Source organism: Triturus cristatus, chromosome 6 (assembly GCF_964204655.1).
Source record: "Triturus cristatus chromosome 6, aTriCri1.1, whole genome shotgun sequence".
Taxonomy (NCBI): domain Eukaryota; kingdom Metazoa; phylum Chordata; class Amphibia; order Caudata; family Salamandridae; genus Triturus; species Triturus cristatus.
This window is the reverse complement of record NC_140589.1, coordinates 1123073880-1123093350: the sequence shown is the minus strand read 5'-3', so window position 1 is coordinate 1123093350 and position 19471 is coordinate 1123073880. Positions and strand designations below refer to the sequence as shown.

At 40.5% G+C, this 19471-nt stretch overlaps 1 protein-coding gene across 2 annotated transcripts in view; it reads left to right on the top strand.

Annotated features, from left to right (window-relative positions):
• Window positions 1–19471, top strand: part of GALNT2 (polypeptide N-acetylgalactosaminyltransferase 2) — a 948626-nt gene that overhangs the window by 755636 nt on the left and 173519 nt on the right. For both annotated transcript variants that reach the window (XM_085612020.1, XM_085612019.1), the window contains one exon: window positions 18773–18856. In XM_085612020.1, coding sequence (XP_085468146.1) covers window positions 18773–18856 — 84 coding nt within the window. The remainder of the gene's footprint in view (window positions 1–18772; window positions 18857–19471) is intronic.

The following is a 19471-nucleotide window of genomic DNA, read 5'->3' as shown; positions in this document are numbered from 1 at the left end:
ACCCCGCAATTTTTTTTTTAAATTATTAAATTTCTTTTTCGGACTTTTGGGTCCTTCTTGGACCCCCTGACAAACACTAGGGGGTCTGCAACTCTCTTCGTTGCCCCCGTTTCACGTTCTCCACCTTTGTTTCTCAGTGCGAGAGACAGAAAATGGCGGCCGACACTTCCTGATTTCGACCGATTCGAATGTTTACAGTCATGTAACCACCAATCAGAATTGAGCTCGCGCACGTCACCGTACGCGTACGGTAAGCTTACGGTAAGCGCACGGAGCGCGCTTACAGATATATATATTGATTTAAATGCTGTTTTCTCAGGACCTACTGAACAGATTTACACCAGACCTACAAAAGGCACTTCCTTGACCTTATGGCTACCTCTCTGCCAAATTTCAAGTAATTCTGTTCAGCCGTTCGGGCTGTAGCTGTGTCTAAAGGTCCTATGGAACAATGCATGGGGAAAACGCGTTTTGGGACCCCCCTTTTTTCTCAGCCCCCGCTTGACGAATCCCCCCGAGACTTTCAGGGTAGGAGCGGAGCGTAGCGCCCCATTAGTTTTGAAAATTTCGCGAGGATTCGTCGACCGGCGCCAAAGTTATTCCAAATAGAATGTTGCGGATTTCCTATGGAAACATGGTCCTAACTATAACTATCTACTGGCGACCGCCAGTAGATAATATATATATATATATTATATATATATATATATATATATATATATATCACAGTTAACTCAGTGAGTCAAAATTCAAAGCTCCATGAGTCTTAGGAAGATATTACAAACTTTATTTCTTTATTGTTCTAGCTTCACAAAATGCAGCCAATGCATTTCACTCATACCACACTAGCTTCAGTGAGAAGGATTGGGAAGGTTGTCAAGATTATTTTCTGCCTTAAAGTGGAACCCTTCATCTGCATATTTGTGATATCCTATCTTGTCAGGCTAAAATGTCAGCGGGGGGGAATCATGCAACTACTGAATAATGTTGCCAGTGGGATAGAGCCCTGATTACTCAACACATAATGTTAAGTATTCTGTTGAAGAAAGAGCCCTATTTGACTCTGTGCATGCAGAAAGGTAGTGAATCATGACAACACTTTACCTTTGATGCCAGCGGAACTGAGCAGTTTTTCAGTAAGCACTTGGCATTCAGTGCTGTCCAGTAGTATCTGTGTTGAAGTATAGCCCTGGGAGTTGAGTTGTCCTTCCCCAACTAGTTCAAGTAGTCTGCATTCCTAAGGAATCTGAAGCTTCACTGACAGTCACCTCAAAGTCATTGAGCTCTAGGTGTCCCGGATTTGGCAGTTGATGACAGTTTCAAGCACCTTTGCAAACCAGGGAAGACCTGAGATGTATACTTGGATTGTCATGGTCTGTCATATGCTTCTGTACAATGTGAGTGAAGATAGCAAGTTTAAAAACCCCTAGTGGATGACTCCACTGGATAAGGTTGTTTTGATGATGTTGGTGGTGACAGGACCCAATTTCACAGATATGGCTTGCTAAGGAAGAGATAGTGCAGAGACAAATCTCCCTGATGGGTGATAATAGCAGATCTGATCCTTAGGGTGAACGTTTTATTGGTGAACAAAGGTAGAAGATTGTCGCAGAGATATGATGCGAGATCTGTCATGCTGGTGGCAGAGTTGGGAGACAGCTTTTCATTATTGTTTCAGAACTGTCCTTTTGTAGAGTTAGAAGATTCAGCAGTGTCAGGCTGGTTGTATTCTTTCTCAGTTCTGGCAGAGGCTGATTTATAACCTCTGGAGTGGGCACCACATCATGCTGTACCATTGAATGAAACTAGTTTTGTTCTGACATCTTATGAGCATAATTTCATGTGGAGTATGGTCGTACCATTTATTAGTCTTCTTAGACAACATTTCCTAGTATGGTTAGGAGCCAGAATATCCAGCTCTTGGTTACTTTGAGTTCCAGGTGTGCTGATAATACGTTTTGGACCTGTAATGGTGGACACTAGAACAGAACTACGTTGGCGAGAAATGCATTCTTTCACACCCTGCCAATCTGCTCAATTCCATGAGCCCCCTCCTTCCACTAGACATATGACCTTTTATCATCCTCTGCCCTTCTGTTAATGGGAAACATGTTCATGCATGAATAAAAGAATGCACCATCCTCTATGGTGCATGTGACTTTAAAAGGGATACATTTGCACTTTATGATGTTGGACTCCCGAGATCAGATGGGAATTAGAATAAAATACTTGCATCAGGTATTAAGATCCCATGCTGCCCTTGAATCTATTTCCGCGCACCCTTTAGCATTATTTAAGGCCATGTTTGGTACAAACAGTGGTGGAGGAAGAACTGCATCACCATGGGGCTAGACCTTCAAAAACTTAACACCAGTAAACTTATGACCATGATTTCCTTCATGTTTTCCTTTGTTCTTGGCTCTGCCTGCTGCATATTTTGTAAAGTGCTCTATATTTAGGAGACCTACAAACTAGGTTGAAGCGCCAGAACTGAGAGGCCGCCTGTCCCTATTTCTCTTGATGTATAAGATCTGTGCTGCAAATAGGTCATGACTCCTGCCCCTCAACTAATGCTACAATCAACCATCATGTAAAGGGTGCAGCAGCAATGGTTTGTGAAGCAAGCTCCGATCCTCCACCATACTACAGGTGTTTCCAAATGTCTCACTGCATCTGTCTTCTTTTCTAGCAATGATTGGTGTGGTAGTCGTTAAGACTATGTATTCAGCGTAATTGTTATAAAGCACTCTTAAAACTGTCTTTTTCTTGTTTCTGGCCTTTTCCTCTGTCTGCTAACAGTTCACTGTCTACTTCTTATTCCCACTCGCTACTCTCCCCTCCTGGCACTCCTCCCTCTCCTCAATATTCACTCATCTGACCTGTCCTCTTACTTTTTTCTGCTACCATCCACTCCATTTCTTGTCTTATTTTGCCACCACCTTCATCATTTTTAAAGGTTCACTCCATATTTAATGCTCAGTGTAGTCTTTAATGAACTAATATAGGTTCATATTATACTAGTTCTCTGTGGTTTACATGATTAAATGAACCTTTGAGTGCCATTGGGTTAACTCCTTTTTATCTTAAGAAAAAGTATTGTGTTGACCCCCATTATGATGTGCAGTACTCTTTATAAACAGGCTCAAGTGCTTTATAGAATTTGGCTCTGCATTCAGCACCTTAGCCAATAATTAGGTTTATCCTGATCCTGCAGCAGAGGAATAGCTTCCCAGTTAGTTTTCTAGCAGTCATTTCAAAGTCTTTAATGCTTAAACTTTCCTCCTTCTGAGGCCTCATTTGTTGTTCATTGTGCAGCATCCTAACTCTACTTTTCAGACTACTAGAGTATTTTTTTAAACTCATTTTCTGGCAACTGTTTGCCCCATATTGGGATTTTTTAGGGCTTTTTGAGCGATTCTTTCAGCAGTGCCCTAAATAATGGACTTAATGCACACATTACTGAATACTGGGTCCAACAAGAACCATATTTGGATGAAAAAATGATTCAGTGGGGATGAATTGCTGATTTTTGTGGTGAAATATGGATCTGTCTTCTGTGTAATCTCATTTACTTGAGGTTAGAATTGTGAGACTTTGGGGCTTACATTAGAGCCAGCATGCTTCTGCTGGAGCATTAATCAGTTCACATATTTAAAACATCACAGTTTACCATCAAACAGGCTAATTCCTGCTCTTTTTATATCTCAGCTTCCTGGTTGATTGGGTCTTTGCGGTCGTTTAAAAAAGAAGAAAGCAATGCATCATATAAATTATCACAATCATTAGTCAAATTTAGGTCAATAAAGAGAGTTGGATAGAGCTTAAGGGTTTTATTCATCAAAATCATTTATTAGACCATCTATATTGCAAATCACAAGTTAATTTCAGATTAGTCTTAATAGTCAATATAAGACAAGTATAGAATCAATATTGGTTTGTCGTGTAGTTTCCACCAATCATTAGGAACTGTGCGTTTGCGGATTACATAAACGTAGGCTGGTGCCAGACTGATTCTGTGCACCCCGTAGGATATGTTGTCCCTTGGACCGGCTAGCTCGCAGTGCCACCGCTAGCCCCCCTAACCTAACCTAAGCAGGGAGAAAACTGTTCTGGCAACCACTTAACATGACAACTCTGTTCCTTCAGGAACCGTGGTGATAGACTTCAAACTTTCTCCCAGTTACTCGTGCTTTCTTTTGCTCATAGTAATATACAAAGAATACACAGAGGGGCTTTTTCAATATTTATTCAACCATAGTGATTCTTGAATACAATATGTGGGCGGCGATGATTACAAAACAGAAGCAGATAAAAGTTACGATGAGTGACAACACAGAAAATAAACAAAGAGCTCCACCATTTTATTGAGACAGGTTATGTGTGCATACATACAAGAGATTGTAAGAATCGAGCGTACCCCTTCAATGCTAACCTTAACCTACATGTCTAGGGTGTGAATATATGGTTTGCCAAGAATGCCCCTGCCTGGATCATCTAACTCCTTTACCTGATGGTTAAGAGTGTATGACCCTGTATTGATCACAAACTGGACACCCCTCACAGAGATGTAAGTCAGTTGCAAGGCGAAAGCTTTAGCTTGCAAGGGCCCTTTGACATCAGCAAAAGTGTCACCTCAGATTATGTTAGTAAAGAAAAGGCTATATATAGAAAATGGCATCTTTGCCTCGGGTCAAGACTGTAATCGGGTTGCCATTGTTTGTGTTCTACAGATAGCTGTGCCACCATATGGATGTAATAATAAAAAATATTTATATTACGCATGTGAGAGGCCTTGAACCAAATTTCAAGGCAGTGTGAAAGGATTTTTACGAAGTGTTCTGTGTCAATCATGGATGCAAGATGTGTGTCAAACATGAATGTGGCAAAGAGTAGGCAACTTTACGATGAAGGATTTTTGTATATGCAAGAATGATACTAATTGCTACTGGGACAAACTTGGTCACATGACAGGTTAAGCATTCATAAAGTGGACGCATTAAAGCGCGTTCCATAAAGGAAAGAATCCCTTTTCTAAAAATCGAATAAAAATGGAGTTAGTCAGTACCCATAAAGAGTTCTAGTCCAAGAAAGTGAGAGAAACGCATACATCTTCAGCATTTAAATCAGCTCAAATAGATCAAAAATATTAAAGCAAAGAACTTCCCATAAAGAGAGGTTCAAGACACTAAGTAGAGTCTCAGAGTAAATGGCACCATGTCTGGATAACATGGGCAAAATAAGTGGTAACCTACTCCAGGAACGCACACTATTATAGACTACACATTTCACAAAACTTTGCAACTTGTTAAACTGTTTGTCTCCCACCATTCAATCAGCCGCCGATGCTCTCCTGAGAACATCACTCCTCATCATCTCACATGAATACAGCAGTCTTCACACAGCAATTTGACAGTTGCAGCTAAATTATACCAACTATTAGCTTATGTGCAGTTTGCCTCATTCAGGCTTACTTTCCCACATATACACTATATCTTTAAACTTCTAATATCTAGTTTCTAAACAATAGTCAATGTAGAAGTCGAAACATCAATACTAATGAAAAAGAAAATATTTTGCAGAATCACCATTAATGGAGGAAATTTAAGTAGGTTAGAAAGTCAAGTTCACTTTTTAAACTGCATTTCATTGTATGAACTCTTCGTTAACCTACAAAAATTAGTCATGTGTAAACAGTGATATTTGTGTAGGAAGAAACATTCTGTGGAAATACTTTAAACTATATAAGCAACTTATTAATTATAATAAAAATCTTGTTTATAAAGAGGTCAAGAATCAAACTTTTTAAATGTATTCAGTATTATCCATTCAAGCCTGTTTTTCAAGCAGTGTTGCTGTAGTCATTTGAGGCCTTGTATGAGTAAATAAGATAACTTAGTTTTGTGCATTCGAAACACATTCTTTTCCATCAAAGCTTGCACGTTAATTCTGCATATTTAGTTATAAACAGCGTTATTTTCTTGCTAATTTAAAATGTATTTCTCGGTTCTCAGCTTTGGAGCATTTTAGAGACATTTGTCTAGAATGCAGCTCGTTTTTTGTTTTTTTAACAGGGATGTCCCTCCTCTATGCCACTGCATTTATATCCCTCCTCGGTTTATCCCTTCCTGCTTTCAGCTGCCATGGGTTGTAATACTAGTATGGTGCTCAATGGAAATGTCTGGGTCGTCACAAATCCTGCATACCAACATGCATAACATGATCACATGTGGGAAAGATTGCAAATTAATCATCCGTGCTGTACCAACTGCGTGAAATTGCCATTAGCAGTAGAATTCCCTAAAAAATCCTGAATCTTTTTAGCCTTGGACAAAGTACCTCATTTAGTTTTTTATTTGCCAAAACTATGGATGCCTGCAGGCTAAGAAGTGCCCTTATCTGGCAATCTGTTAATTTCAATACAAATTTCATATCTTTCTTATGTTTTTTCTTTAGACAAATTCTCACCAATAGACACAGTTAATACTTTGTGTGCCGCCTTTCTCGTTTTAGCCATTGTTTACAGATTTTAGTATTTTAATGTCAAACTGTCATTAGCACGTTTTGTCAGTGATAACCACAGTGATTACCTTGTTATTTCCCCGCTCTCATCATATCTCAGGTAGCTGATTTCCACAATTGATGGTTCTACAAATCCTGAAAAAATAATGGTGCTGCTCTGTGCACTTGCTTTCTTTCACTGTATTTCTTTGGAAATTTTTATCTGCACAACTTTTTAAAATAGTAGCTTAGGGTAAATTCTTTTGCCACCCATATTTAATATACCTAGATATCAGTAGTCTACTAGTCTAGCAGCTTTTACCTCTTGTATAATCGAACTGATGTTATCCTATCCACTGCAGCTACACAGTTCGGAATATAAAATTTCATTTTTTAGGTTTGACATTCATGGTGCTTGCGAAATCCCTTGTAATAAAAAATAAATCTTAAAAGGGGCTTAGAGCCCACCCATTGCTTACCATTGGTTGGTTCCCATGTCACTTTTGTTTCCTTTATTCCTGCTGTTCAGTGCCTCCAGCTTCCTGCTCCACTTCACGTCTTCATCCTTGCTGTGGAGCCACGCACTTTTAACTCGTCTTTTTTTTTTTCCTTTCAAGCGTTCTCATTCTGTTTGTTGCTTGTCTTCCCCTAACACCACCTCAATTCCCTCGCTACATGCCCCTTCCCTATTTATTGCTGGCTTTGCCTCCCACCACCTCTTTCCCGTCAGTGCATGCCCCTTCCCCACCCCGCATAACTTATTTTTATAAACCACAAAGTCGACCAGAAGGAGTCTGAGAGCTTTACATGAGCGCCAGTTACATTACACAAGAACACATTAATTTTTTACAGGCACGGGGAGATTACGTGATTTGCCCAGAATCACAGGTTGTTGAGCCGGCAGCCTCTCCATGCTGTGTGTTCTAGGTTGCTACACTTTGACACGCTGGTGACTGCAATGGACATTTGTTCAAGAATATAAACTGCATATTAAGTTCGTGGAAAATAACCATTTTAACTTGTTTGCATGTGCTTATATTAAAGTAAAAAAAGAAAGAATGCTATAACGCAGTCTGGCCGTGTCATATCGCTTTTGTTTTTACTTAAAGCTATGTAGCTCAGCAGCACGCACCACTGTTCAACATTTAAAAACACCATTGACAAAGTCAATAGATCTTGCATAGGCGAAACCCATTGGCTTTGCCAATAGTTGTTTTGAGTGCGCCACTGTTCTATTTAACTGGGATTTCAATTTCATGATCTCTTAAGAGAGCTTTTAAACTTCAGTACATACTGTTTTAAGCAGTTCCATTTAACATTGTTAGACCTTCCTTTTCATGCTTAAAATTGTTGCATGAAGACCATTTGTGTACTGCTTCTATCTTTTTTATTTTTGTTTGCGTGTTACCTACATCGTAGAATTCAAGGTCAGCCTTAAGGTTTCCCCTTAACTTATAGCTTGCCTACCTCAGCTTTCTTGTTATTGATCGAATGTTTTATTTCCGTTCTTCTGTTCAGCCTCTCCCACTTACTGCTGATCGTTCTACGAGCTTTGCAAAGAAGTGCTTCATGTTGAAAAGTTCATATTCTTAAAATTGGGGATATGCAAAGATCTTTTCCCTTGTGAATAATGCCTGCTTTCTTTCGCTGCGATACCAAAGGGGATGATGGACGAAGCGTTTGAGCAAATCAAACACTCACCCCAGTCAACTGATCTGGGTTTAATCCATCATCATTCTTTAGCTCACTCCACCACCCCAGTTCCCTGTGCAGTGTTTTCTTCTCCAAATACCACATTAATTTTAGGGATTTATTTGTCTTCATTCACCATCAGATGGAATTACCATAACCTAGCGCTATTTTCATCTGATTGCACTTCTGCTGGATGCAACCTATTGGGTCATTTGCTTGCCATAGCTGTACCAGTCCATCTAGATTAATCATTGGACAGTTAATTCCCTTCACTTCAAATATTCAACCCCCCACGTCTTAACTTTCTCATTTGGACGTCTTGCTCTATCCAGCTTCCAGGTTTTATCCAACGAGGTCAGCCATTCATTGGACACTTAATACAGATCTGTCTTCTGGCCATAAGCATTAAGTAAAAACTGTCTTAAGTTGGCCGGTGTACACTTATTTAGTGTCAGTGCCGTACAGAACCAAGTAAGAGCTTACCTCCACTCTCCGCACCAAAATGTGCAATATTACATCACTTACTGCCTTTCAGTAGTTGTGAAGCACTGGGCATATTACAAACATATGGATATCGTTAGCGTTGACTTTCCTGCACCTCCAACACCTTGAAATGTTCTCTCAGCTATTTGCGACAGCTTGTCCGGGGCCCAGTTTTTTTTCTTTAGAGCGGCAGATTTTACGCTTGCATGAAAAAGATTCAAGGATACTTGCTATACGTTTCTTTACTCCTGCGTTGATAATTATTCATCCCATACATGTTCCACAATCCGCCTATTCAGACCATCTGCATTCACCAGATCCCAATACCATAGTGCAACTTCTTTAAAAAGTGTGGCGGGGTCAGGCATTTTTTGCTCATACTCCCACGAGTCTTTCCCTGACCACTGAAGAATCTCCCACCATGTTTTTAGGTGATAGAACTTAAATATGGCTATCCCACTGCCAATCTGTGCACTTATGGCTTCCCATGAAATGAAGACCGGACCGTCTCTCGGCTGGTCCCACTGTTTTATTCCAGCATCGGCAGGCTGAGTTTATCATCTAAAAGGTTGGGGGTGTCACTGGTGACTTCCCAATGGGAGCAAACTCTGAATAGTAGTTGATACCTAATAGGTTCCTTATCTTACACCACACTTCTGGGAAGGACTTCAAATCTTTCAACCGTACTTGAAAAAAAATCTTTGGGTTCCCAAACACACATAGAAAGCCCTCCCATCCCAATTCACCAACCATACTCCTGTATAACTTCCTCTTCTAGGTGTCATTAACGTCTGCCAATAACAATCTGCTGTTTTTAAAATGTAATGCAATACAATACATTTAAATATCTGGGAAAGCAAGTCCACCCTTCTCCAATTCCTTCCAAGGCAATCTCTGACCTTTTGAGGCCCAAATAAAGGATACTAATCGCCCTTGGATCCTATTTTTTGTAAACAGATTTTTTTATTAAATGATAATACGGTGATTAGTGACATAAAAATGCTATAATTGCAGTTCGGATCTAGCGTTCGTTTTTACAGTCATACATATTAATCGCAGGTTGTCGTCCCGCCAGGAGAAATTGGCCTTGTGCCAACACAAGGAAACGATGAGGTATTTAGTACAGTTATAGGTCTTCAGGCTAGCCAGTTCCAGTTCTATCATCGCCAGACAATCGCCCTTGGATCTTATCTAGCAAGTCCTTTAAAACCAATAATGGAATATTATCGGTTAGAAATGTCCATTTAGGCATAATAATTTTCACAAGATTCACCCTCCTGTAAGATGCACGTTTTTCCATTTGTGCAGTAGCATGTTAATCTCACTAAGAACTCTGCTCATATTGACTTTTGGGATCTTCTCCAATCTTGGGAATACCTCTATTCCTAGAACAAACCTGTAGTGCTTGCGGATTACCCTCTTGTATATTCTATGTCATAATCCCGGACTTGGATTTGCTTATTATGTAATCAGAGAGGGTTTCAAAAGTTTGTTAATTGCTCCACTTGCGGCAGGATTCTATTCAGATCGCTGGTATACAAAGTAATATCTGCGTAGAGGGCAATTTTATTTATGAACCCACAACTCATGAATTGGACAGTACATTTGTCCTCACTAAAAGGCTGTGCTCAGAGGCTCAATACACGTCACACAAAATAAGTGACACCTTGTTGAGTTCCCCTAGAGTAAGTTATTTTCATAGATAGACTGTCATTCACCACAATCCAGGGGCTCAGGGCTTTGTTTAGCTATTTTATTCCCTCTGTGAAAATTCAAGGAAAGCCAACTACGTCCATCACCTCCCATAGGACTCCAGCTAACTCTATCAAAAGCCTTGGCTACATCGGTCATAATTACAGCAAGAGGGTTCACGTTCGCTAGTGCCAAATCTATTGATGATAATAATAGGTGGGTTAAGACATGCAGTTTCTTATCTGGAATAAAGCTCTTTGATCCATGTGCATTACCTGTTTGATTACTTTAGCCAGTCTGGTTGCTAATGATCATGCATAACTATTGAAAAGGGAATAGTCCTATGTGGCTGCACTACCTTACGATCCTTGTTCAGCTTTAGAATTAGGGAGCTAGTGGCCTCGTTCCATGACTCGGATGCTGCCCTCATGTTCATAAAGATCTTATTAAATAAATGCCCACCATAACAGCACAGTAACCAGGTAGAATTTCAGATCCTGCCACATGTCCACGATGACATTTAGCTGTATCAGAATCTCTTCTGATTTAATCACCTCCTCCAACCACCTTTATCAGTATCCACTAAACTTGGGAGTTTCTTGTCTGCCAACCAATTTCTTATCTCTCGGGAATCCACTACAGTCTCCTATGTTAATAAGGATGAAAATAAGGTACAAACTTGAGTTTCTATCTCAACTCGATTTTGGGCCTTATTCCCTTGTCATGAGTGACTCGCTCTACAATTTATTTCCTCTCCCTGTCTATCTTACCTTTCCACGCCAACAATTTGCTGCATCACTCCCCATATTCAAAATGTCTTAGACTACTTGCCAGCAACTTCTCCCTGCATTTCTTTTCTATTTGCTGCTTGATAGCCTTTTGCTTTTCCATCGATTTCTGTGTTAGCTTTTGTTTTCTGTCCTGCGTGGATTCAATCAACTGCCTCATGGATACTCAACGTGCGCAGAATCTCCTTGTATATGGCTTATAAGCATCCCAAACTACACCTGCTCATGTAGTCCTGTTGTTTAGTTTGAAGAACTCCTCAGACTCATCCCTCATCTCCTACAAAATTCCTTCATCTAATAATAACTATCGTAGACAGTTGATCTCTCATTCGATCGACTGTTGGGAAATTCCAAAACGAAAGAAATGGCAGCATGGCCCGTGCAGTGCTCTAGGTGTCTGACTTCCGTCACTTTATCTACCAGGGTACCATCTATCAGCAAAAAGTAAATCCTGGAGTCATGCCTGTACTTCTTACTATTTAAGGTATTACCCCTATGTGTACCAGCTCTTTTCCGCCAAATATCACATAGCCCTAAGTCCTGCATTATACTCCTGAGTGCCCTCCACACCCTACAATTGTGTGTTGCTCGACTTTTTACAGATGTATCTAAATCCTAATTAAGCACAACATTAAAGTCTCCCCCATCACTATTGGGGAAAGCTAGTCAAAAAAGATTAGCTGACATTTAATATAATTATGAAACATAATTGCAGTTTTGGTCGTAAAAACCTACATATGTGAAAGGCTGCTGTGACCCTCAGAACTTCCCAACAATTCACCTACCGGAGGAGTCATTCTGTGCTGAAGAGCCTTATCACCCACATCGTGCTTTACCATGACTTCCACCACCCCCTTGAATTAATTCACTGATCTGTATATATTATTTGGTGTATTCAATCCTGTTTACAAAAGAGGGCCTTATACTCCGGTGCAGGAAGGTGAGTCTCTTGCAGAATAATCACCTCGGGCCAGACAATCCTGCAGATACTGACAAATCAATCTCTGCCTCATGGCAATACGGAGACATTCCAAGTAAAAAACTTTACTTCTGCCATTTTCTTTCTTGCTTGGTTACAGGGTTGTGGCTTCTCTTACCCCTCCAACCTGTCTTATGGGTTCACCATGAATAAAAGAATGAGGATTTTTTTTTTTAAATACTTTTTTTTGTTTTTGTTTTCTCCATTCACTCCCCACCCAGTGCTTCTCCTGTGGCAACCCACCAACTTTGCCATATCTGTCTCTGCATATATGGGCTTTAGCCCCAAAATATATTACCTCTTCAACGCAAAAGACCTAAATTACATTTACCAGAGCTCACTTCCACCCTTTTGTAATCCCTTTCACTATTCTCTGTGTCCTCTAAGCTACCCTATGCATAGTTTCTAGGAGTTTATCAACCTGCTCTACCTTCCCGAGATTATACACCCATTATTTCCATATTATTCTTAACACGGCAGGGAATCTTAACTACACTGTGGCCCCAAAGTAATGCAATTTGCCCATCCTTTTCCCAAGCTCCCTCTACGTGGTGCTACCCCTTCCTTGTGGCTGGAGGTCCGCCTCTGATATTGGGCACCTCCGAACCTCCCCACTGGGTCAGGACCCACTGGCCCTATTAGCAGCAGGGCACAGCTCCTTGATGTGTATCTATTCCTATTTTGCACCCCCTAAATCCCCGATTTACAGGCATCAACTTTAGCTACAGGCACAGATCCTATGGCGTCTAGGAAAAAGGATGGGACACATACTTGTTGCTCGACTCTCAAACTGCTATAAGGAGTCTCCACTCGACCTGTACAAAGCCAAACTAAGGTCTGCCACATCCTGTAGATGGCCTTGCTAACTCAGCTAGGCTGGTTAGCGCCTGAAAAGCTGCAGGATTTTCCCAGGTCCGGCAGAAACTTGTATGGTGTGGTGTGCTGTCTCTGCCCACTGCGGCTCAAATGCTGATCAAGAAGGTGGCATCCCTCCTCAACAAACACCACCCTGGGGGAGCAGGTAGGTGTATATGTGCCCTGCAACGCCTCCCCAAAAATATAAATTCTGGTAGAGACAATTTTAAACTAATTTCTAACAGAATGGGCTTTGGGTTAAGTTTCGGGGGGCTGGATAATAAAATCTAAAGTGCACCATTCTCTTGGACAGCGGCCCACGACCGTCTACTCTGAGGCGGCCGCCATGTTTCCCGTGCATGCTAGACCATTGATTTATTTTGGCTCCAAACAAAATGAATGTTACATGATTCGTCACACAGGTCCTGATTTTCACACTGATTCGCCCAAGTGAAAAAGTCACAAATTGCACATAGTTGCAAAGTATACTCTAGACCTTTCTTAAGGTTAAAAAAAAAAACTTCAAACATCCCTAACTAAATTACGCAGGTAGCACTGCTTGTATTTGTCATCCTCTTCGCTGATACTTTCAGTCTCACAGAAAGGACATGCATCCCTCTAAACGTCCAGAAACCTTATTTGAGTATGGAGTGTTCACTGACTCTGTCGTGGTCACATGTGCCTTGCAGAAAATTTAAACTAAATATACTTTTGGGGGTAAAAAATAAAATACTAGCATCATTCATAGCTACAGCCGTCCAGGTTCAGCCATATAAACATGACATCTATTCCAAAATTAGCTGCGCCCTTTAATTTTATTTTTGGAACACAATAGGTTTACACCTGCATACATCAAAATTAGGGCGATTATCAGTATCCGCCTCATCCATCAAGCAAGTGCCTGCGTACCATTCCATTCACCAGATCAGCTAAAAGCAAATCAATGCTTCTTTACCAATTTACCAATTTCTTGGCTTTGTAGATCACGCATCAGATCCTTGTGATAAGGGAATTTTTACTAGTTGAGCTGTTTATTTTAAAGGGTCATTCAAGTGCACTTTTGAAGGAAACAAAAGGCAAACATACGTTAAAAAAAACAAAAAACTGTTATTTTACCTATTTTACTACAGCCTGTTCAAAATTGCTGTAAGTGAAGTTGTTTTTAACCGGGGAAGATTTGTTTGTACCTGGATAGTCTCTTCTGTTAGACAGTTGTAAGGCAGGGCCTCACATCTTTATAGTAGGTGAGTACAGCAGTTAGGTTGGGTTGCAAAACGTGTTAAAATGTCCCTTTTTTCAATCTTCCTACGGAGCAAAATGGGTATATAAAAACGAGAAATTTTGTACAGTTTGCAGTTCATAGGATTTTCCCTAATCAACTGAATGTGGTTCAGATGGAACAGCACCAACCACAAACTGCTGGAGTTCCCTTTTCATCTGCAGTTCATTGGCTGCCTCCCACTTTTTTTAATCTTAATCCTTAGCAGGAGGAAGTGGATCCAAGTCTTTCACAGATTTGCTCTTCGATTCGCTTCCCTCAGGATTAAAAAAAAGTATTTCCCCTCAACCCTAAGAATGAGCTGTGTCCTCTTCCATTTCCATTTTGCTGCAGACGCAGACGTACTATACTATACTATAGCATGTGGCTTATGAATGGTGCTGTTCCATTGGGTTAGGGAGGTCCCGATAACATAATGAGAAAAAGGGCAGTAAACACAATAATTTGTATGTGTTCTCAACTGTGGATGAATACTCAATACATTTCATTGTGGGCTAGCCTAAAACATCACTGCTTATACATTAGTAATATCCAAGTAATGTTTGTTCTTCAGTTTCTTAGTGATTAACTTAATGTCTTAACTCATAGAATATTGTATTGTATTGTAATTCCATTTGTATAGCGCGTACTACCCCTTACGAGGCGTCAAAGCGCTTTCTTCGGTGAGTGGCATGCTACTCCGGTACCCATAGAGGATTAGTGTTGAATTAGTATAGTGAAACATGCAAGTACATTTTAAGTGCTGGATAGGTTAGTCAGTTATTTGGATTTGGCAGGATGGAAGAGGAAAAAAGATTTGCATTTATATAGCGCTTGTTACCCCTGATGGGGTGTTGAAGCACGCTACTCCGGAAACCCATGAAGGATTAGTGGTGAATTAGTATGGTGAAATATGAAAGTAATTTGCGTGGTGGATATTAGTCAGTTATTTGGAGTGAGAAGGATACCGAAGGGATAGACGGAGAAGAAAGGTTTGCATTCATATAGCACCTGTTACCCCTGTTGGGTGTTTAAGTGCTTTGCTGGCGTGTAGCACACTACTCCGGAACCCATAAAGGATTAGTGTTGAAAATTAGTATAGTGAAATATGAAGTAATTTGAGTGGTGGATATGTTATTCAGTTATTTGGATAGAGAAGGGTAGGTGGCGGAATAGAAGAGGGAAAGAGGTTTGTATTTATATAGCGCTTGCTACCCCTAATGTGGTTTTGAAGCGCTTTTTTGTCGAGTAGCACGCTACTCTGGAACCCATAAGGATTAGTGTTGAATGAGTATGGTGAAACATGAAATTAATTTGAGTGGTGGATTTGTTAGTCAGTTATTTGGATTGAGAAGGGTTGGGGGAAGGGAAAAAAGGTTTGCATTTATATAGGGCTTGTAACCCTGATGGGGTGTTGAAACGCCTTATTGGCGAGTAGCATGCTACTCTGGAACCCATAAAGGATTAGTGGTGAGGTAGTATAGTGGAATATGGAATTTGAGAAGTGAACATGTTAGTCTGTTATTTTGATTGAAAGGATAGAAGAGTGAAGGATTTAAAAAGATTTTTTTTTTATGTATTATGCAGGTAGATGTCAGTAGTCTTTTCATTAGCAATAAACATTTCAAATTCATATAAATTACTAAATGGAGGCGTAGTTTATGCATAGAAGAAAACAAATTCTCATCCCCTAGATGTACTATATGAAATCTTTTAGGCTGTCACTCCCCTGTCCCTGTCCTGATGAAGACCCGCACTGACTATATAGTAGTTGAGACCCTGGGTTGAAACGTCGACACTATCCCCTGGACCAGTTGCAGGAGTCTGCGAAAAACTAATTGACTCAGTTCGCAGAACTACTAAAAACATTTGCCTTCTGGCTTCCCGAGTCCTCTAAACCCTTTTTTAGCCACTCTGTACATATTACGCGCTATATCACTGAGCACCACATGTCACCTTCTCACAAACTGTGTTTCGCTGTGTGCTTTGACGGCCTTTCAAATGTTCTTGGGTATTTATATATGAATGACGTAATTTATATTAAAAACCTTGAAATACCCTACATGTTTTTCTGTGTGCGTTGCTTATGACTGATCGCTTTCTATGAATAACCAATAATTTGTGCAATTGCTTAAGGAATTTTCTCATCCGACAGAGCCATTGTTACTTTAGTATACTATTGCCCAGGTTCTGAGGGATACTGGGTTACCCCATAGTTAGGAAGCTAATAAGAATTCCTTGTCAGACAATTCTGCCGGGACCTTGTTTTAAGAATACAAATATTCATATGGCTTGGACATAAATAGATAAAAAAGGAGTACAAAAATACTTCAGGCGCATTCTCCTTGTATTACAAAACCAAGTTCTGCTCTATTCAAATGGGCGACTTCGTCTTGTGAGACCTTCTCCCCCTATGGTCAATCCACCCTGCCAGCAGTAAGTGCTCCCTCTGCGGACAGAACCAAGACACTTTATCCTATCTGCTGTGTATCTGCCTTACACTAATCAACGACCGCAGAAGATTTCTCCATCATCAACTGGTTAAACAAGGGATTTGAACAATACAGGCCGCTGTGAACTTTTTTCTGAATAACACACTCCCTCAAGCATTTGCTGCAGCAATACAATTTTTAGACAAAGTAGATAAAATGTTAACAATTTTAGATCAAGTTCCATTCATTTCAGGACTGTAGGGCGATGCGCCAGAGTGCAAAATTCCTGCTTTTGTTAGCGAACGATAACATAGGCTGCTAGGTAAACTAAGCCAGCAAGTCAGGTTCGCAAACTGCACCTGCCCATCACTTCCCGTTGACCCTGAGCTGAATCTCACCTATCCTACATCTTTGACACCTCCCCTTACCCTGGCGGCCGATCTGAGATGCGTCAGGTTTATCCTGCACCTTTGCTACACCAATTACACTGCTTTTTTAGACCCTAGCACAAGCCCTTTTCCCTGACTCCAGCATTTTAAGCCCAACCCCTGGTTTTTAACCACTCCAGTTTTACTCTTGTGTTATTTGCAAGAATTTGTACAAGTAGCCGGCTACAGACTACAGGTAGAGGACCGGCCTGAGACCTACCCAAATCATCTCTCCCCCTAAATGGGGATTTCTTTAAGGGAGACAGAGACACACAGACACCATCACTGAATATTCAATTCTCAGGGCGTATTTATTACAATCAACATAAACGCGACATTTTATATTAACAGAATTATTCAATTATCCAATCTTTCACATGATATTTACAATATTTACTTCAAGAATCCTTTGATTAGAGGGATGATTACATTTCATCTCCTAGCAACAGACCCTCAAAAGGAGTCATGGCTGGCCACCCCCCAGGCACCATGGCATTGACTATACCTTGGACCCCAAACTGCAAGTTGCATATCGCAAGGCGAACTCACCTGCCCCTTCAAAATAGAGGGAGCGTGGGCCAGCATGAAAACTGGACTCCCAACATACCATACCAGAGCCAACCCAAGAAGGGATCCCCCTGGCACCTAATGGTATAGGCCTGGGCAACCGGGCCATACCTTGGTCCCCTGGCACAGACACCACCTCCCGATATTCTCCGGGGCCATGTAATGGAGTACTGTGAGAAATAAATTGAGTATGCAAATTATAAGCTGAAGCATGCTGTAGCAGTTTTCACTGTTGCTAGTTCAAGAGTAGACTCATTATCAATGTGATGACCTTGAAGAAAAGGCGTTGCTTGACTTTGAGTAGGCATCCAGTCAATATATGTATTATTTTTATTTACAGCAGCCCATACCATTTCGGGTGTCCGAGTGCTGTTAAATATTCATATAAAGAATTGTACGTGGATTTGCATTATATCTCTGTCCTGAGTAGTGCTTAATTTGAGCCAGTGGAACTTGTGACAGTCTTCCTCAAAGTGGGCTGTCTGGCTAATTTAGAGATGACCACAATCACAGGAAACTAGGAATTCAATATACATTAAAAATTACTATTTAATGCCGCCTAAGCCATTCTTATAGCTTTGGAGGCCTGACATAGTTCGAATTGTCACACTTGTATGAGTATATTGATTTGTAGTTGTGTTGCTACTATTATTGGCAGCGTGGCAATGATGCAATGTGTGGTTCAAGGTGCAGTGTCCTCCCGACGAGAACACTGGCACTAATTTTCTTCTTTTTTTTTTTTTTTTACCAATTAAGCTCTGGCTCAGGATAACCACTATTATTGTTCGATTCTCCAGAAAGATTAGATCTTTTTCGTGAAAATACGACCTAAAATTTAACTGAAGGTAACTTCAAGGTTTATTGCCAATGCCAAATGCTAATTACTGTGCCCTAAAGGCCATTGACGAACCATAAGTAACTGCCCCACTTTTCAGCTGTTTACATTTTGTGAATCTTGTGCTAATGTTACTGCTGTAGCAAGTGAGAAACGCCTAAGTAAGGAGGAAGGAAAGGGGTACCCCGGAAAGACATTTTTGAAGTAATTGAACATGAAAGTGAATGTCCTCGTCTGGAATATAATTTTGACCTTCTTCATACAGTATACAGAGCCGTCTGGATCTGAAAAAGAAACTAAGTTGCAAGCCTTTCAAATGGTACTTGGAAAATGTCTATCCAGAGTTAAGGTAAGGATGAAAATGCACGTTTTTTGACGAATCACATTGAGTAAATGTTGACAGTTTCCAGTGCATAATGTGGAAGTGGTCTGTTGGTGCTTTATATAGGGCACCAGTAAGGGACAGAGTTCATCGGTGCATCTTATATTAGTTTGTTGCGTATTTATGTGGGTTTTTCCATAACACTTCATGCACAGGTGAAAAAATTGCTTTGTATGGATGGATGTCGGTTCACTGTATTTTATATGACTTCAAAAGAGCTCTCTATGATGCAACCAACAATTTGTATTGGAATGTAAACAATTTTACGGTCTGGTACTATTTTTGTATGCTTGTGCAAAGGTTTTGATCCTTTATCTAAATGTGATTTAACATTAATCCCTGACTCGATTCTGTGGTAATGTGTTCTACATTCTATCATGGAATGTGATGGTTTGACTTGATTGGCAGTCAGTTTCTGGTGCTGCTTTGAGCGGGAAGTGATTAAAGTATCCTGTTTAATACTCCATGGGATTGTGGTGTGTACGCTTCCACAATTTGACAGAGTCCTTTCTTCTAACAACCCACATGTGCGATACCTATTCAAGCAGGTATCCTGGCGGTGTTTTATTTCTCTATTGGCAT